The sequence below is a fragment of the Ornithodoros turicata genome, chromosome 1 (genome assembly GCF_037126465.1).
Source record: "Ornithodoros turicata isolate Travis chromosome 1, ASM3712646v1, whole genome shotgun sequence".
NCBI lineage: Eukaryota > Metazoa > Arthropoda > Arachnida > Ixodida > Argasidae > Ornithodoros > Ornithodoros turicata.
The window spans coordinates 96,147,782-96,174,227 of record NC_088201.1 but is presented as its reverse complement, the minus strand read 5'-3'; the positions used below and the strand labels follow the sequence as shown (position 1 = coordinate 96,174,227).

Below are 26,446 nucleotides of genomic sequence, written 5' to 3'. Positions count from 1 at the left end.
TGTGATTTAATTAAACACATCCCTCATGTGACGGTGTTCCCGGCACAGTTTTACCTTGCTGAACCACTTTTCGCGGCTCTTATCAAACATAACATTAGCGGTTCTTCGTATGCTGAGGCCGAGGAAAGCAAGAGACGTTTACATGATGTTTACGTGATTACCGTCGTGACAAATGGTCGACACAGCAGTTTTGCAGTACGTTTTATATGTTGCTCATCCTGGACATTTTTAACTACCCGATTTCCTGTCCAAAATAGCTATGACTGCATCAATGTCACTTCACCCATGAATTCCTTCATGAGTTGCACGCGCGTGTTAGCACACCAAGTCGTTACACGTCTGAAAAATACCTGACAAATCAGCAGAAGAAACATATGCTTTATTAGAGCTTGTAGTGATTATCCTTTTTATGCAGCACATCCCGCAACACCATACGGCTCCGTCGTTACTCCATTTTCTCAAATAGCCTCGTCCCCAATGGTACCCGAACGGCCGAACCGCTGAAGCGTTGTTTTCGTACGCGTAGTTATTTACGCCTGTAACTTAATTAAATTGATGAATAATTGAGAGATACATGCTGAATACGACACAGAATTGCATAAAGACTCGCTATCCTGGAGTGTGACCCTCTTAAACACTGATTTTCTCCCGTAAAACCATGCTTAACACTGGACTGCATAGACCCATTGTGACTTATTTTGACAACGTGAATTTCAAAGGGTTGGATTTTGAAGGGTGGATTTCTTAGCGTGGATTTCAAAAGTTTGTGGGAAAAGCGTGTGAACGATTATCTAATCGCGTGCCCGACAACCTCGTAATCTCCGGATTGTTGATAGCAGCTACAGTTTCCAGTAGATATCGGTGGCACGTGTTGGCAAAAGAGGGCGGGGTCTTTGTTTAAAAACGATGCCGCGTTAGGCACGGGGGCGTTTTTCCCTCGGGACGTCGCCAGGAGCAGACCGCTTTGGTTTGGCACGGAAAACGGTTTCATCTTGTACCCGGCATTCTGTTGGTATGTTATTAAATGACTGTTAGTATAATCAGAGTTTGGTTTACTTCTCCAGCAGACGGATTCCCATAAGTTTTATTATTAAGAGTGGGTAACCGGCTAGACCCGTGCAAACAAACAGCAGGCTGCCCGATGGGGAGCCTAGTTTCGGTTTCGGCTGCTAATTTAGACATGGAATACATTGAACAGCATGTTTTTAATCCTGACAACGCCAGTGTTAAATTTTGTAAGCGTTACGTTGACGATACTTTTGTTGTTGTAAAACGGGAGGATGTCACTTCATTTCATACGTTACTTAACAGACTTCACCCTAACATACAGTTTACGATAGAAAAGGAGAATAATCGTTGTCTTCCTCTTCTTGACATTTTAGTTACTCGTGACGAGTCAGGACGCATTAACACTTCTGTTTACCGAAAACCATGTGACACTAGATCTGTCCTAGACTTTTATTCGTACCACACACCTGAACACAAACGTGCTGTTGCCAGAAGCCTTTACAGACGTCTGGATGCAGTTTCAGACACTCGCAAATCAAGAGAAACCGAACGTAAGCTATCAAGTGACATCCTCACCAAGAACCATTACCCTGTCGATTTCGTCAAACGATACAATTTCTATGATGTCTAGTGTTCATGAGAAGAACCCCACTCTTGGAAACATTGTATGCATTCCCTATGTTCGGGGCCTATCAGAAGCTGATGATGATGATGATTGGGAGTTTAATGGCGCATTGACAACAAAGCCTATCAGAAGCTGTGCAAAGAATTTTAAAACCACTTGGCATACACACAGCTTTTAAACCCATCAAAACACTATATAATATTTTGTGCCACCCCAAAGACTCTGTGCCCCATATGGAAGAATCTGGTGTTGTATACAGGTTGGAATGTGAACAATGCAGTGCCTGCTACGTGGGAGAAACTGGACGAAAGAAAGCCACAAGACTGAAAGAACATCAGCAATAGATATCAAAACCATCGGCAGTGAATCCCTGCACAGAACTTGTCGAGCACGTGCTAAAAACAGGTCATTCTTTTGACTTTCACAATGCAAAGACAGTGGCACACGACAATAGACAGGGGGGGGGGGGGGGGGGGTAGGAAATTTTTTGGAATCTTGGAAGATTCACCGTGATGATAACGCATGTAACAGTTACGAAGGGCCACTACCTGATTGCTACAAGGTCGTGATTGAGCTATAAGTAGAACTCGGATGGCGTTCTTGTTTTATTCTGGTGATGATGCCCGAACAGGCATCGAAACATCAAATTATATTTTGTTTCATTGTTGCGTTAAGCCAGTATCTGTATGTCTTCCCTAATAATTCCACTGTCAATACATTTTCGGGTCGAGAGCTGACTATGAATCGCCAACGTTCAGGTTGCCACACCTGAGCGCGATTGCCAAATATCCGACGTCAGACTACGCCAAGCCATATGTATGTTACTTTCTTTGTAATCGTTCCTTAAAGCGATGGTAGCGTGCAGCAACTTGTTTTGGAGAATACCACCATTGCATTGTCCGTAGCTTCAAATATAAACCTGAAAATTATTTCGCGAAAAATTGGTATTGTTGCTGAACAAATGAAATTTGAATTATTTGTAGAGTATTTCCAATACAAAAGTCTGCTGGCAACAGACATCAGTGACGTCAGGCAGAATCCCCGCTTATTGGTTGTTTGTAATATGACGGCTGGTGCTTGGTGTGCTCTTTATTTCCGTCTGCTTCTGTGATGCTTTATGAACTTTCAACCGCGTCATTCGGCTTCCATAAGCAGCACTTTTCTCAAAATGCCGTGTGGCAATCCTACATTGTTCCCAACGCAGAGATACCCCATTGGGGAAACCCTGCCGTTTTGTTTTGTCACTGATGATATGATGATCGATTTATGACCGGTGACGATGATACGAAGCGAAACCGGTAAGCTGCGATTACGAGCCATCAATCACCAGAGATGTAACTGAAAATAGTGGGCGCGTTAAGTTGCGACTCCGGAGTGACCGGAGCGCACTGCTTTTTACTAAACGGCACCTGTCCTTTTCCGAAGCGCGGCGTTTCGTTCCTGCTCCTACGCTCCAACCTGCCAGCCAGAGCGCGCTTGGTCCTCTCGCTCTGTGATGTTTTAATGACGTACAATACAATTGGGTGCGCGGGACCTCACATAGGGTGCGTTCCAAAACAAACCCTCGAGTCGAGTAGGTCACATGACCGAGTTGTACCATGTGACCACAGAGTACGCACCCGGTAGAGTAGCTTTGGGAACGCATGGGGGACACCGACCCAGTTAAGATGGAGGCCGGTGTCATCACCGCTCTCATCTCGCGCGCGTCAGATTTATTTTACAGAGACGACGATAACGACGACTGGGAATGTATTGTGAGCTGTTTACGGGAGTCACCATGCCCCGTCAGACATAGTTGCACTCTGTCTTGTCGGCCCAGTGGGCATTTGGCTTTTTCAGCACTTTGTGTATGTATAGTTACTTGTTGCAGTTACATTCAGATTCCTTGTCTGGTACTATTTCTTCCAAGACACTGCAGAATTATTCTTAAGCCCCTCTATTGGAGAATGACAGGGAAAAGCAACTGACATTGTCGTGATTCATTTGTTATTTTTTTGTGGGATGGGAGTTTTCACGTACCATTAGCTACCCCAAATGCATAAAGTGGATACATCCCGTTGCATTTCGTAGTCAAAAGATATAAAAAAAGAGAAACGGTAACACCATGACGACAGAAGATAAAAAATACAAAAGGTGGCAGCTGCTGGTTGGAATCCTGGAACTGAGGTAGTGGTGCGGACGTGGTTTGGGTCACGGAAATATCTGCGGCGTCGGAGTCGAATGTGAGCTGAACGGCTGAAACAAAACATCCCAGGCAGCACAATGTACTGAAAGTCAAGTGCAATAGGGGTGGAGGGATAGGTGGAAGGCCTTGAACAGACTCGTGAAACTAAATAAAGTTGATAAGACACATACCGTCCACCCCCATTGCACTCGACTTTCAGTACATCGTGCTGCTTGGGATGTAATCAGAGCGCGATGAAGCGGTTCTGATAGCACACTTATCGCGGAGCGCGCAAACGCCTATGCTTCATTTATCTTGAAAGAAGTCTGAGCTTGGGCGAAAAGACGGGAAATTCGTGACAGAGTGCTGTCGTTTTGTCCCTTCCTTCCACAGCTCAGAATCTAGCCGAGTTCCACCCAAGCATTTATCCACCAGCTAGCCTGCGCCTATGGTAGTACATATTTTATCTGAAACCTGTTCACACGAACGTACCGACAAACCATCTTACAACTGTGAAGGTAAAGGAAGAAAAGTAAAATTTCATTTAAAATCCCATTTCCAACACACGTACACAAAAGTAATAATAATAATAATGCTGGACAGTAATAGCCCTTGCTCCTAATATAGTTTTGAACGTTTCACGTAGAGCTCCGCCTTTACAAGACCACGTGACTAGAAGGCAGTGAAAGAAATAAACATTGCAGAGCAGCTGCTAGTGAACATATGCTAAATAGATAATGGAAAAGCAACGTACATGGAGACAAAATAGAAAAGCGCACCAGCGAGACTCACTTTTTCCTGGGAAATGTATCCGGCTCGCATGTCTTTGGGCGTTCGCCTGGTCCTCAAAAACCATGTCGCACAATCCGCATAGGAAGAGTGTGGCCATTTCGGTGTCCAGTTGTGTATTGATAACCCGTTGTGGAGGTCGAGGCTTTTTGACAACCACATGTTCAGCTGGTTTCGATGCCGCGCTTTCGCGGAAAACAGCAGACGACAAAAGCATGACGTCATTACTCGGGCGAACCTTCACTGACCGGCCTTCGGAGGAGAGTTGAATCGAGTTAACTCTCTCCTTACTCTACCTTGTTTTGGAACGCGGGTAGTGACGTCATCGAGTTACTCGACCCGGTTTTGGAACGGCGCTTCGGGTAGAGCGCTACTCCCGAGTTGACTCGAGTAGGATTTGGAACGCACCCATAACCGGCGATATGAATTACGGCGGCAATGGCAGCCCCCACGCAGCACGTCTACGTGTTGGAAGAAGACGGAACATTGGGTAAGCTATTACCAATTTTAACGGGACTATCGCATCCGTCCCTGTCGATTCCGAAACTATCATTCTATTCCGTGTTCATCACTGATAATAACGCCGAAAATCTATCGCGAATTGGTGGCCTCGTTCTGTGCAGTTTGATGTAACACATTGCAAGAGCAGACGACGCATATTGAGAGTATTCCGGGGTTCCCTCTCTGGAAACGTTAGACGTACAAGGCCAGTCAGTGAACGCCCATTGGCGCGGACGGGACCAATTAGGCAGCGGGGCTTGGTAGCCTTGGCGACCGACCGAAAGACAAGCTGGCGGGCGAGCCGAAATACTAGGGGACGGCGTTTGCTGAGTGATGCTGCTTGCGGAATGTTATTTCTGGTTAGCTTCGGGTGTGTTCGTACAGCCAGGAGTGTAACACCGTGTTCGACGCAACATGATCACGTCACCAGCACAAGGCCCAATCGGTGAGCGCCCTTTTTAGCGGGCGAAACAATCAGCCGGCGAAACAATTTAAGTTTGCATTCTATAACTAGACATTCTCAAGCATTCCAGAAACAAATTACATGACATTTACTCAATTATTTCATCCCTCAACTTGCACTTTCCAGAGTGCGTCGCATCTTTGAACCACTTGCGGATGTTTCTTTCCCACGCTAAAAATGTTAATACCCCAACACATCCAAGGTACGTTCATATTCTATAAACAAACATTCTGCAGCAATCCAGAAATCAATTTCATCTAATTCACTCAGTTTTTTATTCACATAATGGCCACATTTCGAAAATACTGCTCCTGTCTGGGTCAGTTAGCGAAATTTCTTTCCAATGTTAAAATATTTCTACCCCCACCCAGGGTCAAGTTAAGTCTATATCTTATAAACCCCTAAAACACCCTGCTGCAATCTAGAAACCAATTTCACCTCATTTTCACAATGCTTTCATCACTCACCTCATACATTTCGCTCCACCACCAGATTTCTGAAGCACTTGCTGATGTGTCTTTCCAATGCTAAAAATATTCCTACCCCACTGAGATTCAATTTAAGTCTATATCCTATAATTAGGTACCATGAAGCAATCTAGAAATCAAAATAAAAAATCTTCTGTCCTCCGTTTGATCTCTTTCCAGCCCCTGTGGAGCCAAACATTGTTTTAGCTTTGGCAGTATGAGGTCCTCTGGGTAGGCAACCTTCCATAATATTGTCTCTTGCTGTTGTAAGGAGCCAAGGTTCCCAGGTTTGCAAGACTTTTTTTATGGAGGAAACAGACCAAATATAGGACATGTTTCTACATTAAGTTTATATGCCTTAAATGGACATTCTGAAAGCAGTCCGTATCCAGTTTTATCTCATTTACTCTCTTTCATCTCGTAGAGCACGGCTATACCTGACGCTCCACCCATTCACTAGTTGAGCTGGCCGGCCAGTGACGACCTCATCGCGTTTTTCCACGCTCGACGGAATTGAAAGAGACGGATAAGTCATCTATTAGGTGGTCCTGATTGTTCCTCATAGATTTCTTTCTTGCATACTGCAAGGATTGTCCAGCTAATTTGCTTGTTTCCAATGATATTTCAAGCAAAGCAGAAGCGCACGCAAAAGGGAGCGACCAGCGACACATCACACTGGCCGTGCCTTGTTTGCTAAGGACGGTGGAGCAAAATAGCGCTGGGATCTGTGTGGGTTTCTTGCACATCATGTGGGCGTTGGGCTCAAGGGAGTTGTGTAGGGGCGCATGGTCTTTACTTCGTCTGCTTGGATTGCAAAACCTAATTTGTAGAATTCATTACCACGACAATCTCCATTTTTGAATGTCTTGTTCTGTGCTTATTTTAGACGGGCTACGTCCGTACTGCATTTACAGGCCAGAAGAGCTAGACCCCTCAGAATGTGCCACAAAAAGTTTCAGTTCAGTTTCAGTTTCAGTTTATTTCTCCTTTGCGGATGGAAGTCGGGATAAAAAGCCATCAGGCTTGACAGTGATCCCGCTCTCATAACAACGTACAGCAGCAGTCACATGCTAACAAACAAAATGTTATATATATCAAGAACAAAGGCACAAAAAAACGAGCACACTATTCCATACCTAGGAAAAAGGAAACAAGTCTATTTTTAGACATTAGCAGGAAATCGGAAGAGATACGAATGTATTTATTAAGAACAGTAGGTAGCAGATATTGCAATGATTGTTTGCCAAAATTTGTTCGACATCGCCGTGTATAAAACTGTTCGGCACGAAACTGATAATGAGAGGGGCGTTTTTGAATGTTACAAAGTTGCAAAAACGCTGTGTTGTCTTGCCGAGTGCTCACCGAGTATGTCAGTGCAAGTCTGTAATGGAGGAACTTCTGTATAGGGATATTGTTGTAGTATCTAAATAAATCTGGAATCTGGGAGAAACGGCGAGTTCCAGCAATAACCCTAAGTGCTCTGGTTTGCAAACGGAATAACATATTTATATTACCTAGTGTAGTCGTGCCCCATATAAGAAAGCAGTAACTATATTTCGAGACGAACAATGCATTGTAAACTTGTAATTTTACCTTTTCGGGCAAGAAATATCGGTACCTACTTAACATACCATATATGGCAGCTAGTTTTTTTGCAACATCCCTAATATGTATATTCCAGTTTAGACACTCTGAGAAAACAACGCCTAGGCTTTTAAAGGAGGGTACTAATTGGAGCTTTCTATTCGCGAAATAGATATTAATATCTGTAAGAACAGTCTTGTTCCGTGGTCGAAACAACATCATTTTGGTTTTATCTGTGTTAACACCTAAAGAGTTACAGTCCGACCATACCTGTAGTTTTTGCATTACGTAGTTTGCAAACCTTTCTATTTCCGTTATCGAAAATGCAGAAAAAAGAAGTGTGGTGTCGTCGGCATATATTATAAAATCTAATTTGACTGACCTGTTTACTGCAGAGGACACATTAACAATATCATTTATATAAATGTTAAAGAGTAGAGGTCCTAATATGCTACCTTGAGGCACTCCTGATTTTACATATCCGAGGTCAGATGAAATATTGTTAAGAATTACGGCTTGCTTTCTGGACGACAGGTAAGATTTTAGAAGCTTTGATGCAGTGCCCCGAATTCCATACCACTCCAACTTATCAATTAATATGTTATGATTTATGCAATCGAATGCCTTCCGGAAATCTATGAAGACCCCTAATGTTAGTCGCTTTTCCTCAAGATTTTGCAATAGTATCTCTTTTTGTTTCAGTAATGCCGTTTCAGTAGACTTATTTTTTTGAAAGCCAAACTGTTCATTAATGATAACGTTGTGTTTGCTTAAAAATCTTGTAAGGCGAGCGCAAATAATTTTTTCAAGACCTTTAGAAAAAATAGGCAGAACGGAAATGGGTCGGTAGTTAGAAAAGTCATTTTTATCACCTTTTTTATGTAATACCGACACTTTCGCATTTTTGAGTTCAGTCGGAAAGACGCCCGTTTTTAATGACGAGTTATAAATGTGAGCAAGAGCAGGGGCGATTATGTCGATGACATGCTTAATTGGTGTTATTTGAAGTCCAGAGATATCGCAACTTTTCGTATTATTAAACAGCAGATAATTGCTAATTATTTCGTAGACATCTGTCGGATACAAGAAAATCGTGTCGTTAACATGCTTTCTCAAAAAATCTTTAGCACCAGGTTTCGGGAGTTCAGGGGCTATATTCACAGAGAAATCGTTAAACTCTGTTGCCAATTCCTTACCAGAAATTACAATGCCATTTTTTTTCAATACTACCAACTGGTCTTTGACGAGGTTTTCTATTGAAGATGTCGTTTAAATTTTTCCACATTTCATCGCTTCTTGTGGAAGCTTCATCAAAAATTTTTAAATAATACTTCATTTTAGCCTTTCTTAAGGCGGATGTCACCTTATCCAAAACATGTATAATAAAAATTTCACATTCATTCGCAAACTTCTGTCTCATCTTGCCCCACCTTACCACAACCGCTTTTATGTTACTTATTCAATTGCTGTTACTGTTCATTAACATTAAGGCTAAGTTAAAAAAGCATGTTTCCCAATTTCAACAAATCAAGACAGCAAATGATAGCGACCCTCCCGTATTTTTGGGTGCACGGAACCCCGCGGGACCATTATTTCCGCCCATGCAACCAGGGGCCTTTTTTTTTTTTCTCGGATCATTTTTTCCTACACCATTTCATAGACCCCATATTACTACGCTCGTGTCTTCCCACTTCGGTATTCCCATTTCGCCTAATCCTTCTTTATAAGATTATCTCCGAATGCCTCTTCATGTTCCGTCACCCGAAACTGCACGGGATCCCAGTTCGCCTAATGTATGTGCCATTTCGCCTATTCAGGTGGTCACTTGAAGAAGGAAATAGCTTCTCCTTTTCGGATGCAGCCTGTGCTTTATCATCATTGAAGATCACATTTTTGTCGAAGTGGCTATTTTTTGTTGCACTCCTATCGTGCATACACACACAGATACATTAGATGATGATGATTTGGGCGATCGTGGATACGGGCGTCACCTACACTCTTAGAAAAAAGTTAGGAAAAGGGTAGCAAAATCTATGAATCACTACGTTTCTAAGACGCATGAACTTAGTCTGTCATTATCTCAGGTCTTAAAACAAGGATGTTGTCAAAATATAAATCCAGTATTTGATGAGATACAGTATCAGATGGCCCCATTATCATTTGTTTATTTGTCTGCGACACAATGTAGGAGCAGTAATGTTCATTGAATGACATTGTTTCTAAGCCGTTCACTAAAAGAAATACAGAGCCACAGTATATGTACAATGTTTTGATGCGGCCAAATTTTGGGAGCATACATCTTTCTAGCACGACAACATCAAGTACACGGTACGTGCAGTTGTTGCTGGTTACAGATGAGACTTCCCACAGTGGTACGTCCTCACGAAATGTCTGCTGCACGCGCGGTGGCAGGTGACAGCGAGTGAAAACCATCTTTGCGTTCGTAGTTTTTGTAGTTTTGTTGCCCATGTCCAGGTTGGCAATGACAAAGCTTTGGAGCAGCTGATGTCTCATGGCAACGGAGCGACAAATGTTTCTGAAGCTTTTGTTGTGCATCGCTATAGACTTCAAATATTGGTGCTTGGATTCAAATCTCATGCAACAATACTGTTGCAACGGCACAAGTTTCCTTATAAACCGGGGGTAGTGTATCATAAAATGCAACTTGGACGTCATCTTACCTGGAAATGTGTGTGCAAATGATGTTAGGAATTTTTTAAATCTCCTCCTGCAAATATGGTGAGTGGTCGTGAGGAATGGGAGGCGAAAACAGCAAATCCACTATTTTCCTGAGCTAGAGGCACAGTGTCCAGTACAGATAAAACAAGCACCAGGTTTCTGATGCTGTTCCTTTATAGTTTCCTTCACCCTGAACAAAGCTTTTAGAGAAAGCCTCTGGTTTATTAGGTCTGTCATGCCGGCCATACGGATATGTAACGACCGTATCTAAATCTGAATATGACATCACATCACTGGAAATCAAACCCTACAAAACTTCCCGCAACACGAGACGTATTGCTCCCTCCAGCATGTCGTTGCATAAGATCGGGTGGCAGTGGTATTGTCATGTCAAAATATTTTATATCTATTAAGGGTGACCTTTGCTTCACAGCATACAAGCGTGACCGTACGGAGGGGTTAGCCTCAATTCCTTCAACATGAGATTTATGCAACGCAAGTGTCCTTATCCTGACATCATTTTCATGGAAAGCATTGCTGAACTCAGACACTGATGCAGTGCAGAATCGACACGGCCTGCCCTTACTGAAACAACAATTTAAACCATCAAGCCTGTTCATGGACAAGTTGTTACCACAAAATGCAGCCACAAAGCCCGTAACTTTTCCGGCTGTATTACCCGTCTGCACAGTAACACCATCCGTGCACAACCTCTGAATGTCCTGAAGAAGAGGCTGGAGAACTGTGACAATGCTGTTCCTTTGTACATCACAGTACCTTGCAACAAAAACCATATGTATCATGTTCAGTTGTGACCTGAATCGAACATGACTGTTGATCACACTGAAATACACAACAACAAGTTTGTGCACGCGCCGTTTCCCCCCAAGTGGATTTGTCACTTGAAGTTCACAATGAGAAAAACAGTGAACTGGGAACCATCTGCACTGTTAATTTCAGAACACCCTTTCTGGTGTAATATGGGTGTAATAAGGGTGTAACTGTTATTATACTCCTCTGTTACACCATCTGTGGGCACTTTTTTTTCATCTGGGGTGTAAAGTGGGTGTAATTGCGAAGAAAACTCCCCTTCACATTATGTTTAGAACCATATGGTGTAGAAATGGTGTTTTCAGCATACGCCAAATACACTGCACCTGACAGTTAACGCCACCCGTTTCCACCATTCAGCAAAAATGCGCGGAATTCGCTATGTGCTGTGAAACTACAAGCGTGTCACAGCATTCCGCGGAATTGCGCAACTTTAGGGAAGGTTGACAAGAAATGGACCAACCTTCATCGCAATGGGCCGTTTCCATTCATGCGCGAGTAACTGTGATACTTTCCAATAGTTGAAAATTAGACTGGGTATTTCTAAGGTGATCAGATTTTTTAAACAAAGCCTTCAATTACGTACGTGACCCACACGTTTCTAAAGCGGGCTTCACCCTGCACACGTAAGCATTGCGGGAAGCCCACTTCACAAAACCGTTTGCAGCCGGTCAAGTCATATTTTCCAGGCTTTACTGTTTTTGTTTTTAACTTCGGTGAATGCAGTCATGCAGCATGGACTTAAACGTCTCTATCCGTGCATTACGTGGACCAGTTCTCTGACAAGAGCTAATTTACACTGATTCTTCAAGAAGTGAAAGGGAACATATACCCTTTGTGCATATGTTTTCTCTGTGCAGACCAGCCGATATGGACAAGCATGGAAAGCATGCAAGCATTACTGTCAAACCAAAAAGAATGTTTGAACAAGTACCTGTCCTTGCTTTTGCTGAACTGAGGAATTGAAAAACAAACAAACACTGAATTCAGAAATTAAGGATTGCTGCAGTCAGAAACGGGTGGCCCTATAATGATAGTCACCCCTTGCATTGTCCTAGTTATCTGATCGACATGACATGTGACTTCAATAAGTATCTATTTAGTGCTCAGAGATCATGCAATACTTATTTGCAAAACCATACTTCTGATATGTACACAAAGAACGCACAGATACACAAACGAAATGCAAAAGTAGGATCTAAGAAGGAGGATGATGATGACACAACCATCATGCCGTGGATTTATGACAAACATGTCTCCCTTCCTGTGCACTTTGAGAAAGTCCGATACATGCTCAAAATAACTGTCTGTTATGAAAGTCGCTTCCCTACGTTCGACAACATAAACATGCAAATGGTCGTTGAACTCCACCGTTGCAAGTTTCCTAACCAGCAGGAGGATGCGTCGGTTGACAGAATATATTCCGCAAACCTCCAAAAACTCTGGTAATTCACCTTCAGCCCCTTGTGACGTGAGCACACAGCCCTTGAACCCCCCCCCCCCCCCCCCATAAGCCTTGCCACTGAACTCCACGCTCTTCATGGAAACAACCTGACGTTGCTCGATGCCTCGGCTTGCTAGATGCAGTTGGATAGCCTCAGGTGCTTGATCAGTAGCGGTTGTCCTGCAGCCCTTGCTGGATACACTATCCTTGGAGTCTGGTTGCGTCCACATGTGCATTTGGTAGAGCTGATGCCTTTGTGCCATTGAGAAAGCAATGTCCTTAAAGTATTGATGTTTCCCCTCAAACCTCATGGACCACAGTTGGATGAGTGGTCCATACTTATAGATGTAGGTGGGGTAGTGGAGTATGTAATGCATTTTGCATGGGACTCTCACATCTGGAAACAGTGTCTGGAATTCTTGCCGGAAAAACTCGATGCGGCGATGGAGATAAGGAACGTGGTCAAGTGGCAAGTCCCTGCACATGATCAGGTCAACGACTTCTCGGAACATAGTGTAGTGCCTCCAGAACCTGTTCTCTTGCGGAATGAACTCTCCAACATAAAGAGCAATGTTCCTCAATAAGCAGAACTTCTGAGAGGCACTCCCTTTCAGGGAGCCCTTGCCTGTCAGCACAGCCGGATGTATACCCTCGGGCTTATTCACATCACATGGGTCGTATCCAAATTTCTCAATGCAATCATTCAAGGTTTCCAAGGAGAAATATTTGTCAGAAACAAGCTTGGAAAGTACGTGCTTCAGGAGGAATGGCAAGATGCTTTCGTGAACATCATGCATCACGTCGGGCGGCAGGTGCTCTGTGGGGTCAAACCCGTGAAGTGGTAATGCACAGGGCCTTTTCACTCCATATAATGACAGTGCAGGCAACCCTCTTTCCAACATGTCGAGGTGGTATGCATGGCTTTCAGGAGACCGCATGTGAAAATGCTGCTCCTTGTGCTTGGCAGACAGTTCATAGTGCAAAGCCATGCAGAAGCGGCACACGCGACCGTGGCTGAAGCTTGTTGCAAATCCCCCCACACGGCGGCTGGATAAGTTATCGCCTGAGAGACAAAGCACTGACCCAGTGTACCGTATAAAATTCACGACTATGCCTTCTGTTCCTAGCTCTGTGACACCCTTCACAAGGGGCTCCAGAATACGGTGCAGTCCGTAGCGTTCCGCAAGCTTGTCCCGAGCAACCACAGCTAGATGGATATGTTGCAGAAGGGATCTGTACTCGGCAGGCACATTTCGAAGTGAATAGTATATGACTACCAGCTTGTGTTTTCCTCTTTTGGCACCCAAGGGATCGCAGGCTTCAAACTCATCGCTGTAGAGCTGGATACAGAGCTTCTTGGTATCGCCTTGAAAATATTTGCGCCCTTTGAAGGCGGAGCCATCAAACACGCTTTTGAGGTGGCCTTCGCTGCCCTGTTGTACACTTACGTGTGGAACCTGTGGAGACTGCAGATACATCTTGAGAACTTTCAGTATGCTGACATACTGGAACGTATCTGGCTTTCCTTTTGAGTTGTTTCCCAGGTACATCGTTGCTGGTTGTATAAAAGGCAGTGTGCTCTTCCAGTAGTCTTCCCGACCACCTTTTGTTTGTAGAATAGGAAGCTCCTTAATGATGTCAGTAAGTGGCTGTGCATCAGGTGTATCTGCAGATTGCTGAACTAAGTCCTGGATGTAATGTATGGCATCATTTGCAACTTCATTCAAGCTGGACTCTGGTAGCCTCATTTGCTCTTTCCACTTCAGAAGCAAGAGTGCAAGGCGCTTCGTAGAATCTGCTGTACATACGGAACCGGATGCATCTTGTTCGTCATTACTGATGTCATCAGCCTCATTAGTGCCATCATCGTCCTGAGACACCGCACTTTCGGCCCACGTCGGTTCCCCAATTTCCTCACTGCCTTCATTCTGGGTGGCTTGAGAGGTGGCTCGTGTGTCGTGACTTCCAAGGAGGCCACTGTGCTTCCTTGTCACATGCCTGCGGTATGTGAAGTAGGATCTGTACGTCATCATACATCCTTCCAAGCCGCAGGTCCAGTTTTTCTCATGGCCATGATCTGAGTGCATGTGGCGGAAGAGGGCTCTGAGGGTGAATCCCTTCCACTGACAGCGTAAGCAGGAGATGTACCGAGGGCTTGGCATGTGAGAGCAGTTTGTAACAGTAGGAGTCAATGACACTTCCACTCAGCAAGGGTTACTTTTTGTGTGTATTGTGGTTTAATTATGCACCATGCATGCCTCATATGCCACTACCATCTTACCACTCCGTTAGAGTGATTATGTGTGTCCCCCCCCCCCCTGTCCCCCACTGTGTCCTCCTGGATCGGAAGAACTTTCGACTGTAATCACTTTCCGTCTTTCTCACATTTGTAAATTGCCCTTCCCTTTTAATGACAAACATGAAAGCGAAAATGTAGAAACGTTAAGGTTCTGTTTTTACATCAAGAGCAGCATTCAGGGACACCCCCTCTGAAACCCGGCTTGACCTGATAGCAGAGGACTACGCAAGGAAGCTAAGTTTACAGGGTGGTGCGTGAGTACGTGAGGAGGAACAGATCTGGGCAGGGAGAAGAGGACATATCTGAGGCGAACAATTCCCTTTTCGCGCCCCGACCTGATAACAACACCGATAACACGCCCGCCCAAGCAGCAAAATGCACTGAAAGTCGAGTGCAATAGGGGTGGACGGGTAGATGAAAGGCCTTGAACAGATTCATGAAACTAGAGAACATTGATAAGACACATACCGTCCACCCCTAATGCACTCGACTTCCAGTACATTGTGCTGCTTGGGCGGGAGCATTCGCGTAAGATAAAGAATTAGACGTGATGTATAACTGTGGGAACGAGCATGAGACTTTCCAGATATCGGGAGATTGCCGGATGAAATTGGCAGGTTGGCGCCTGTGATAGCCTTCTGGACGACAAATTCACTAAATGCGAGTTCTAAGAGTGCAGCAAGGACAGCAGCTACGGTCCGCAGACGGTACACAGACTACGTAATTTTATGATGATACCGTCAGTATCAAATTGGTATCAAGAGTTTTTACGAGCTAAAATAGAGGAAACTGACAAATTGGTGCCAGTGAGTGCCACTTGGGCGACGATTTGGCAAAATGTCTGAAGTATATAGATTGGGCTGGTTGGTGTAAATCCACAAGCGACCAAAGAACAAACACGAAACAACAACAGAGCGACTTGTGTCTGATCTTGTCTCCTGTTTGTTCTTTGGTCGCTTGAAAATGAATGATTTGACCAAACGCTACTTCGCAGGCTCTGGCAAGGGAACCAGGTATGGGCCGCGGACTCATAGCTATTAAGCATGGATATACAGACTACGTAATTAAGTGATGACATCTTCGATATCACGTTTATATCCAGAGCTAAATGAAATGGAAGATACGGACAGTTTGGCGTCTGCGAGTGCTATGGCGATGCGAGTGGCAACGATTTGATCAAACGCGACTTCTTTGGACCATATATTTTGGAGCAGAACTAAATACCAGATTTGGAGATAACGCTAAACAAGTGCTACGCGCCCTCGAGTACATTATTTATCTCTCGCTTAAGATGAAGTAATGTTTAGATCAGGGCAATCAGGGCTCTCACACACGCGCGCCGCATGTGCATGGCTTGCAGTCAGCTGTTCTGTGTCCCGAGGGCTCTTGACCACTAAATAGAATAAAGCTGCCCCCCCCCCACACACACACACGCGCGCACACCAATAATGAAGAATTCGATATGAAACCAGGTATTCAGGCATTGTTTTTACCCTTGCTCGATGTAGTGCTGCTCCTGTCGACGTTAGGAAGGACATTCACATTCGAGCAGTTCTTGTGACTCATGAACCTCAACTAGTAGTTATAGCGATTAGCGATCTGGTCTGAACGTGCATTTTGATAAACTACACTGTAAGTAATATGATAATTGAGAAGTAATAGTGGAGACAAGTGCAGAGAATGACATCATCTTAATTATTACACTAAGTTTATGGGCTTACAGCATAGCAGCAGCCTCTCCGGATATCATGCGCGAAAAACTGTATACTGAGCACAGAGAGGCGCAGTGAAAAAAGGGAAAAAAATAAAAAAATTGAGTAGTTTTGTTCGAGGGTCATTGTGTGAATATTTTTAATTATTTCTCTTTCCCTGATTTTATTTTTCTTTTTCACGTTGAAAATGCAAGCAAAATCAGCAATACAACCCGACTTTTTCAGTGCTCCTGAACGTTGGGATAATCGTTCGTGAAGAACTATGTACGAAGAAGTTGCAACGCCTTTCAAATTTTCAATGTCTCATTTGGAAAAGAAGGTCATTTGTCTCTGCTGGTGTGTCAAGTGAAGTTTTTCATGGACGAATTGTATATGCGAATGCCTAATAACTATACCGCTCAGCTGTTTACGCTAAGGTACTTTGCTATAATTGCGGTCCTTTCCAGGGTCATTACCCCTACCCCCCAGGGAGGTGTACATTCCCCCTGAATTTTTCCAACCACTCCCCTGCAATTCATGAGATTTCCCGATACACCTTGGCCACCAATGCATATACGCATAGATATGTATCCATATAGATATACCACCCTATGGTTCTCTCCACTCGAAATCACGCAGACATCTTATCACGCCGGGTACCGCATCTTGGCTTCTAAGCGCATTGATGATAGTGCCAGCCGCAACGACAATGACAAAGAAGAAACTGTCGTTCCTCTTCGCTGCTGATACGAGTTGCGCAACGGACCAAACCCAAGCAGCACAATGTACTGAAAGTCGAGTGCAATAGGGGTGGACGGTATGTGTCTTATCAATGTTCTTTACTTTCACGAGTCTGTTCAAGGCCTTCCACCTACCCGTCCACCCCTATTGCACCCGACTTTCAGTACATTTTGCTGCTTGGGAAGGCTGATACCTTCCGTTTGAATTCAGCGTGAGAGAGCCGCGACGATATGGCAAGGAAAAAAACTTGCCAAGATACGGGGCACAAAATTGAACTTGCACAGCAAATCGCCGGCAGTCCGAACATTTAAACGGCAACAGACACCTACGAGCACTGGTGCTAAAGCCTGAGGAAAAGACATCATAGATGAAAATACATATCCGTACAACAACAACAACAACAAATAAATCATGACTATGGCCTGGGGTGGTTCACCGCTTGAGAGCATATCCGTTACGAAGCCGTTTGAATTTCACTGTTCATGGTAATCAACCAATTTTTCTCGAAGTGCAGCACGCATAAACAAGTCCATGATTTGCTTACACCTCGACCTGCAAGAAATGACCCACAGTGACCCTAGAAGTCGGCCCAGGACGCACATTTCCCCAGGGCGTCAGGCGTGGCGCTGCCCATATACGTGAGGCCGACAACGGCAATTCCTTTCACCATCACCACCACAGTGTCCTTCTGAAACATTGCATCACTTGCCAACTTCTTTGAGAAAAGTAAAAAGTAACCTTTCTGCAACCCCGATGATGGCAGGGGCAACCAAGGAATACACCACAAAGAGTCACTGGTGTATTCTGCATAGCGAAGCCATTATCAACGACTTATACTAGGCCCTTGCACTGGGATTTTAACAGTGGTGACCGCAAAATTTGGAAGAGGCGCCGGCAGAGCCCTCTAAAACGGGCAAAACCCTTTGTATCATGGTGTCAAAGGCATATTCGAGACGGCTTATGCTATTGCCCTTCCCACTGGGATTGTAACGGAGGCGACCGCAAAATCCGTAAAAGACCACAGCAGAGCCCTTTAGAACGGGCAAAACCTCTTTAATCATGGTTCCAAACAGATATTATCAACGGCTTATGATGCTCTTCTACAGGGATCGCAACAGAAGCGACCACCAAATGCGGAAAAGGCAGCAACAGAGTCCTTTAAAACGTACGAAACCCCTTGTATCATGGTACCAAAGGCATATTAATGACGGCTTATGCTATGCCTTTCTACCGGGATTGCGCAAGAGGAGACCGCATAATTTGGATACGGCGGCAGCAAGGCATTTTAAAACGGGCGAAACTCCCTGTATCATGGAGCGAAAGAAAGAAAGTTATCAGTGTCTTGTGCAATCCTATTCTGCTGGAGTTATAACACAGGCGATCGCCAAATTCGGAAAACGTGGCAGCAGAGCCCTCTTAAACGAGCAAAACCCCTTGTGTCATGCTGTCAAAGACATATTATCGACAACTTATACTATCAACTTATACTATGTCATTCTACCGAGGTCATAACACAGGCGACCGCAAATATCGGGAAAAGGATGCAGAGTAGCCCTTCAGAACGGGCCAGACCCCTTGTATCATGCTGCCGATGACATGTCATCAATGGCTTGTGCAATGCCGTTCTACTGGGATTGTAACAGAGACTACCGCAAAATACGGAAAATGCGGCAGCAGAGCCCTTTAAAACGGTCGATACCCCTTGTATCATAGTTCCAAAGTCATATAAGTATACGCAACGGCTTATGCTATTGCCATTCTACTGGAATTATAACGGATGTGGCCGCAAACTCCATAAAGGCTCATTCACACATGCGTTTCAAAAAGCGGCGCCGCCTCAGCGTTCGCGGCGCCGCCGAGAGGGGCCTGTCACACATAGCCGAGTCGCTATCCTGAAAACGCGCTTCGTTGTTGTTTCTACGTCAAGATCGTACCGACACTTCCAGCTCTCTTCCTCAAAATTTACATTGTGAAGCATGTTATCCATTTTATAATTATCGTGAAGCATTTTTGCTGGAATCATCAATCGTTGGAACGGCAGACGTGACACAATAGCAGAGTAAGAACGGCAAATGAAGCCAGACACATGTTTACCTACCGACGACCAACACACGGTCACACACAAGTCGTATTTATTTTCGTCGATTTCGTGGTTTGCGCAAATTCCCAGCTCATCTTTGATACCTCAGACACCAAACAACTATTGGTGACAAGGAATTTACTCATGCGGTAGCACCAAACACACACACACACACGCAAAAATGACAAAAGATCCCAGCACGGTATCGGGGGCCCGCCGTTGCCCGCCGGCGCCAAAAGGAAGCCACCTCCACCCCTCCGAGCGCTCCGATTGGCTGGATGAAAAGCGTTCGCGTTTCTGCCCTCCGAAGCTGCAGCACGGAGCGGTTCTCGAAAAGCGACTGGAAACGCTCCGCGGCTCGCGTTTCGCGGCGCCGCGAACGCGAAACGCGTTCAAAAAACGCATGTGTTAATCCAGCTTAAGAGGCTACAGCAGAGCCCTTTAAAACAGACAAAAAACCCTTTAATCATGGTGGCAGACATTTTACACACCTATAAAGACGCGACGGCTTATGTTATGCCCCTCTCCTGTGATTGCATCGGAAACCACCGCAAAATTTGGAAAAGGCGGCAGCAGGGCCCTTTACAATGACTCAAATGATATGTATCGTGGTGCAAAAAAGGTACTATGAACGGCTTGTACTGGGATTGTAACAGAGGCTACCGCAACGTTCGGAAGCAGATCGAGCCCTTTAAAACGTGCGAAGCCCCTTTAATCCTGGTGCCAGGCCGTACATGGAGAGGTCGCGTTTGAAGAAACTGCTTCCGAAACGACACTCCCTAAGCAAAAAGCGTCCTAAGCTGATTTTGTAGTATGTATATGAGAAAGTAAGATCACGGGGTTTGAACCCCGTATCTTGTTCCCCTGTTGCAACCTGAGATTTCGCGTTTGACAAAATCGCTTCCAAAACGGCGCTCGAAATGGCCATTGGCCAATTTCATCAACTTCGGCACTTAATATCATTTGATATAACAATGATATTAAAGATGGCCTAAGCTGATTTTGTATATGTGAAAGTAAGATCACGGGGTTTGAACCCCGTATCTTGTTCCCCTGTTGCACACTGAGAGGTTGGGTATCACAAAATGGCTTCCAAACCGGCACTCGAAATGGCCAAATGGCCAATTTCGTCAACTTCGGGGCTTAATATCATTTGATATAAAAATAATATTCAATATTTCCTAAGCTGATTTTGTAATATGGATATGTGAAAGTAAGATCACGATGTTTGAACCCCGTACGTTGTTCCCCTGTTGCAACCTGAGATTTCGCGTTTGACAAAATGGCTTCCAAACCGGCACTCGAATTGGCCAAATGGCCAATTTCGTCAACTTCGGGGCTTAATATCATTTGATATAAAAGTAATATTAAAGATGTCCTAAACAAATTTTGTAATATGTATATGTGAAAGTAAGATCACGGTGTTTAAACCCCGTACGTTGTTCCCCTGTTGCACCCTGAGAGGTCGCGTTTGACAAAATCGCTTCCAAAACGGCACTCGAAATGGCCAAGTGGCGAATTTCGTCAACTTCGGGGCTTAATATCATTGGATATAAAAATAATATTAAAGATGTCCTAAGCTGATTCTGTACTATGTATATGTGAAAGTAAGATCACGGGGTTTGAACCCCGTATCTTGTTCCCCTGTTGCACCCTGAGAGGTCGGGTTTGACAAAATGGCTTCCAAACCGGCACTCGAAATGGCCAAATGGCCAATTTCGTCAACTTCGGGGCTTAATATCATTTGATATAAAAATAATATTAAAGATGTCCTAAGCTGATTCTGTAGTATGTATATGTGGAAGTAAGATCACGGGGTTTGAACCGCGTATCTTGTTCCCCTGTTGCACCCTGAGAGGTCGGGTTTCACAAAATGGCTTCCAAACCGGCCAAATGGCGAATTTCATCAAGTTCTGGGCTTAATATCCTTTGATATAACGATGATAATAAAGATATCCTAAGCTGATTATGTAATGTAATGTATATGTGTATGTATATGTGAAAGTAAGATCACGGGATTTGAACCCCGTACCTTGTTCTCCTGTTGCACCCTGAAAGGTCGCGTTTGACAAAATCACTTCCAACACGGCACTCGAAATGGACAGTTTTATCAAGTTGTATAGTTTAATATAAAAGCGATATAAAATACAAATCGGTATCATTTGTATATTACTCACTCAAAATAAAGTTGTCTGTTCTGTCAGCCACTTCGAGTTCTGGAAAAAATGACCGTTCTCGTTTCGAACTCCTTCAGACCGGCCGTACAGTCTCAGCGCATGCGTATTACGATAATACTGGGACTTAGTCCGTCGAGCGCCTAGGAGAGGAACCCTGTCTGAGTCGCAACTTTGAAGGCCCCGGGTGCATCAGGATTAACACTCACACATCGTGCCGTGGTTGGTATGTGGCCTGGAGGACGTAGTGAACGAAAATAGGCGATGACATTTCCAGAATTTGACTGCCTTTGTCGAAAAATCGTAGTCTAAACATCGGCGATGTGCAAAAATCGACGGAATCCCCATAGGCGCAATGCATTAAAATTCATTTGGCCATGGTGCACTAGGCTTATATTCTGCTGGTGCCTTTCATGTCTCCAGGGGTTCTTTACATGGTGTTCTTCTCTATTAGACGATGACATCTTAAAAATTTTATTCTGTTTTGCTGTTAATTGGCATAAACGCTGTCTCCCATTGAATTAACATCCTGTAAGGCAGCTTCCCGCATAGCGGCTCAGTATAGTGACGGAGTGCGCCGGCGGGGGGTGACCGCGAATTTTGGGATTGAATTTAATCTTATGACACAATCACAGAAAATAAGGTTCTCCTTTGTTTATTCTTACGTCATGGCTAGCATTACAACAACGGTAATGCGAACAGCCAGTTGCAGTTACAACAACGGCGACAGTCCGCGCTGTGTTATCAACCAACAACGTTACAACAACATCGACATTTCCATTGTTTGTGGTCGTTCGTAACCTAATTATACAGTAAAAAGATGCCGAAACAAAGTGAGAGGATTTAACTTATCCTCACGTAGATGAAATATCTCAGCACACTAACCTAACTAACTCTCACGTGAGTGAAGTGTGAAGAGTGTGAATGCTCCATGCTCCCTAACCTAACCTGACTTAACCTAGCCTAACCTGGCCAAACCAACTTATCATAATCGTCCTAACCTAACGAAACCTAGCCCCATGAAAACACCGGGCCGATTTCTTCGGACGATTTTCCCATCACACCCAAAGGAGTCCAAAGTCACACACAGCCAATTCCCCTATCTAATCACGACCTACCAGGCTCATTGTAAAAAAGAAGAAAAAGAAAACCCACTGCCGGGGATTTGAATTTCGTAAGTACCGCAGCTGGAAATGGCGTCCTATGCACTAGACCAACACGACGTTGTCTCTTTTCCTTCCCCGTAACTGAGTAACGTTTAATGATGTTTGGTATGCACAAGCAGTGATCGATGACAGCATAAGATGAAATGACAGTGAGATATGGCATGGTGCATGCGATGCACAGGGGATGGACAAAATTTTCACACGCGGTTCACATCCCAACAGGTGGTCGGTGGTATCAATAATGGTGACCAACACGACATGGTGAAACGGGCACTAAGTTGACGCCACAAGGCTCGCGTGGTTGTAACTTTAACAGCGAGTTCATCTAAATTTCTTGCTGCTGATCTGCTTGCGCATAGCTGTTTGGAGGAAGACACTCACGGTGCAGCACGGCAGGATCTCCTTCAACAGCTGGAGGATATCGTCCCGACAAGATTGGCACAAGACAAAAATACAGTTCAAATAAGAAAGCGCCGGACAAACGGACACAAGACACTCGCAATCATGCTCGCAATCGTCCTCCGAATCTCGCAGCCGCCAGAAGCGGAAATGGTACGATGTCTGTACGATGTCAAGTTTTACATTTCAAGCGCGAAATGTTTACAGTTCGTTACATGTGGCATTGTTTATTTCTCTTCTCTTTTATGTGTATTTCTTCCATAACAAGAAACAATAAACATTATGCAAATGCGACAAAAAAAAAAAAAAAAAGCCAAGCGTCACCGATACACTGATCTCTATGTATAAAAGCTGGATCGCGCATAGGAGAGGAGCTCGTGGGAGAGAGGTGCGGCAACCGGCCGCTATGTTCGAGGGCCCAATGGCGCCGGCTGCTCCCATAGGAAACAATGTGAAGCGATTCGATTTGGAGCATTTGTTGCTCTTTAAACGCTCCTCATTGTTGATTAGCACGCATCTTTCTTAGGAATCAGTGTGCTGGTGTATTCCTACCGTGCTTCGGCGGTGTGTCTGTAGTTTTCATGATAATTACGTTCTTCTTCTTCTCCGCTTCCTGTACTCCGATTATGGTGTCGTTAGTTACGTGCACGGGAAGCATAAAAATAGAGGAATTTGGTGAATGACAACCTATAAATTTAATTCCTTTAGCTTAGAAAGGATTTGCACTGTTTGTTATTGTCAGGTAGTTTCGTTTGTGTGTGGTTTTCGTTTGTTATTGTGTGGTTCGTTAGGCGCTGTATATGGTTCTCGTTTGGCCTTTTCCGTTAATTCATTGGCATTCGTATTGTGTTCTACGAGTGTGTTGCAGTTGTTCAGCTGTCGGCGCAGTTCGTTACAGAAATTCGAAGCGCTGTGCACGAAGAGCGCATGACGTACAAGTGCTGCAAGAGTGATTGCACTTGCGAGGTTAACGCCGCAGTTTACTTCCACCCTACCTCACAAACGGCTTGTTTAAAGTGATACCCAGTAAAATTGGATAAAATTGCACAGTAACATCACTGCGAACATGACATGTAGAATTTATAAATTAATATTGCAACACTCGACTTCTACGGCCATTAGTCATTGTCATTGATTATTGAATACTATGATTCTTGAGAGCTTCTTTCGTAGTCGTGGTCTGTCATTCACGTTTTCTATGTGCTCCTTTGCAAGATGGTGAAGTCGAATCTTGCCATAGCAGTTGGCTGTAAGCGTTATGAGGCGAATGACGTGGTTTTCTCCTGGAGAGCACTCGAACATGTGCTCGTAGAGGGTAGGGAAAACGTCGTGTCTCAGAGATATGGACAAGATGTCCTGTAAAACAGCTCTTGTGAGAAGCTGCCCGGTCTGAATGCTAGACGGCAAATTTCCCTCCGAAATGTGGAGAATTCGTCGAACTAGTTTTTCTGTCACCTTGCATATGGCAACGACGCTTTGGGATGACTTGACAAGCCCACCACGCGATTTGCGATGGAGTAGGACACTGCTTGAAGAACTGTCTGTCAGGGCATCAATGCAGTCAGCGCAGGAGATTCACCTTGTTACTGACTTCGCTACGTACCCTGCAATGTACCTGACGACATCCTCAACAAAAGCAGTGAGTTGCCCAGCGTCTGGTGCTTCTGCATAGTCGCGGTCTCCACCTTCACTTGTAGAGGTGCCAAAATATCGAGAGGCTTGAATATCAAGCTCATCAAGGGAGGTGGCTTCTGATGCTGCTGCAGTTGACACTGTAAGTATACGTATGTGTGCTGTCTTGAGCTGTACAATTGCCTCCTGTTGATAGCTCTATTTGGTGGTGTACAAGCAGTATTTTATATCCAGCCATAAAGTGTCCTGCAGTAGGATTATTGCTCCACCCACCTCTGCCTCTTAGTGCACAGAAGAAAAACTCAATGTGATCGTGTGAAAGCTTGTAGGTAAGCATGGGGGTACATCAAGTGTGGATTTTCGCCAGAGAGAAGGCAAGTGCAGAGACTTTGAAGGCTTCTCATGTTGATCAGGAATCCAAGGAATCCTGTTTTTCTTGCAGATTCTAGAACTGGCTTCCCAAATCCATCTTTTAGAGCGGTTATATAACCATCCATGTCATTAAAGAATGACATCGAAAGGTGCCGGGTTGGGTATCGGATTGGTTCCTTGAAGTTCTTTGCCAGAGGACTGCGAGAGTTCAGGATGTCGAAGAGACGGTCGAACCTTCTGAGGAATTTCACTGTAGCTTCGTACCCTTGAAAGCTTGCAATGTTTAGGTCTTGATCACCGAATTCCAGCGCATCTGCGATGCTTGCACTGAGTGTCTGGGCAGACAAGTTGACTTTCATCTTTTGGCTGCTCCAATCAATCTGTGCAGCCCTGAGTTTGTTGCCTGCCCGCAACTCTTACGTCTTTTGGAGCTCCTGAAGGCGTACAATGAAGCTCCACTTTATCTGCCTTCCATTGCTATCATGGAGGACTTGCATGGTCCCAAAGGCATCGCGCACAAGCTTGAGCATGTGGCAGGCATCAAGTATGATGTGAACCCTCCAAGAAGAATCTGACGGGTGTGGAAACCACTGCCTGAGGGAGGGGGCCCGAATGTCTGCACCAAGCTCTCGAAACATTGTGAGAGTCGAGTCAAAACCATCACTCACGACAGCTGCTACTAGAATGCCAGTTTCATGTAGTTTCTGTAGACATAGAGTTAAGAGATTTGCCTTCTCATGTCCACTCAAATTGTTGATAAGGAAATATGCGCACGGCACTTTCCCACTGCTGTCCATGGCTACCACAAGGAAAACAAGAGCCTGCGTAGCTGGCTCCTGGCTATCATCAACGTGGCCAAGTGGTGGCCAACGTGGCCATCACCAAGGTTAACAAAACCTTGAAACGATTTTCCTGCGAACTGGATGTGTTTCTTTATGCTCATTTCATCAAGCATCAGGGAACAAACAACACGTTTCGACAACTTCTGTTGTTCCCCGACTAGAACCTTGAGTGCATCAAAGGCTTCCTGTGTGAAACCTGGTTGGCCGTGTATAGAGCTGTACCACGACCTAAGTGTCGCCTGGTGTGGAAGCTAAAGGTTAAATGTCTTCTTGACGTACTCGTATGCCTTTGCTGAATAAAACTGGAGAGTGAGCGCAAAGCTACGCAGTGACTGGGGATACTGCTCTCTGCTTACTTTTCCAGCTTTGTTCAGTAGGGTGCGCAGTACTAAATCTAGCTGCACATCAGACAAGGTGCCACGAAGCATGTCAGTGCATTGACTTGATACGAGAGATTTCTTCTCGAGATCTTCTATAACACTCTCCGCAGTGAGT

General features: G+C 44.6%; 1 protein-coding gene across 1 annotated transcript; it reads right to left on the bottom strand.

The window, feature by feature from the left end:
• Positions 1-7,142: 7,142 nt before the first annotated feature.
• On the bottom strand, positions 7,143-14,717 carry LOC135379193 (uncharacterized). The gene is made up of 2 exons (XM_064612439.1): positions 12,632-14,717; positions 7,143-7,153 (listed from the first exon to the last, which is right to left on the bottom strand). Exons 1-2 carry the CDS (start codon positions 14,715-14,717, stop codon positions 7,143-7,145), a joined length of 2,097 nt encoding a protein of 698 aa, XP_064468509.1.
• Positions 14,718-26,446: the final 11,729 nt, after the last annotated feature.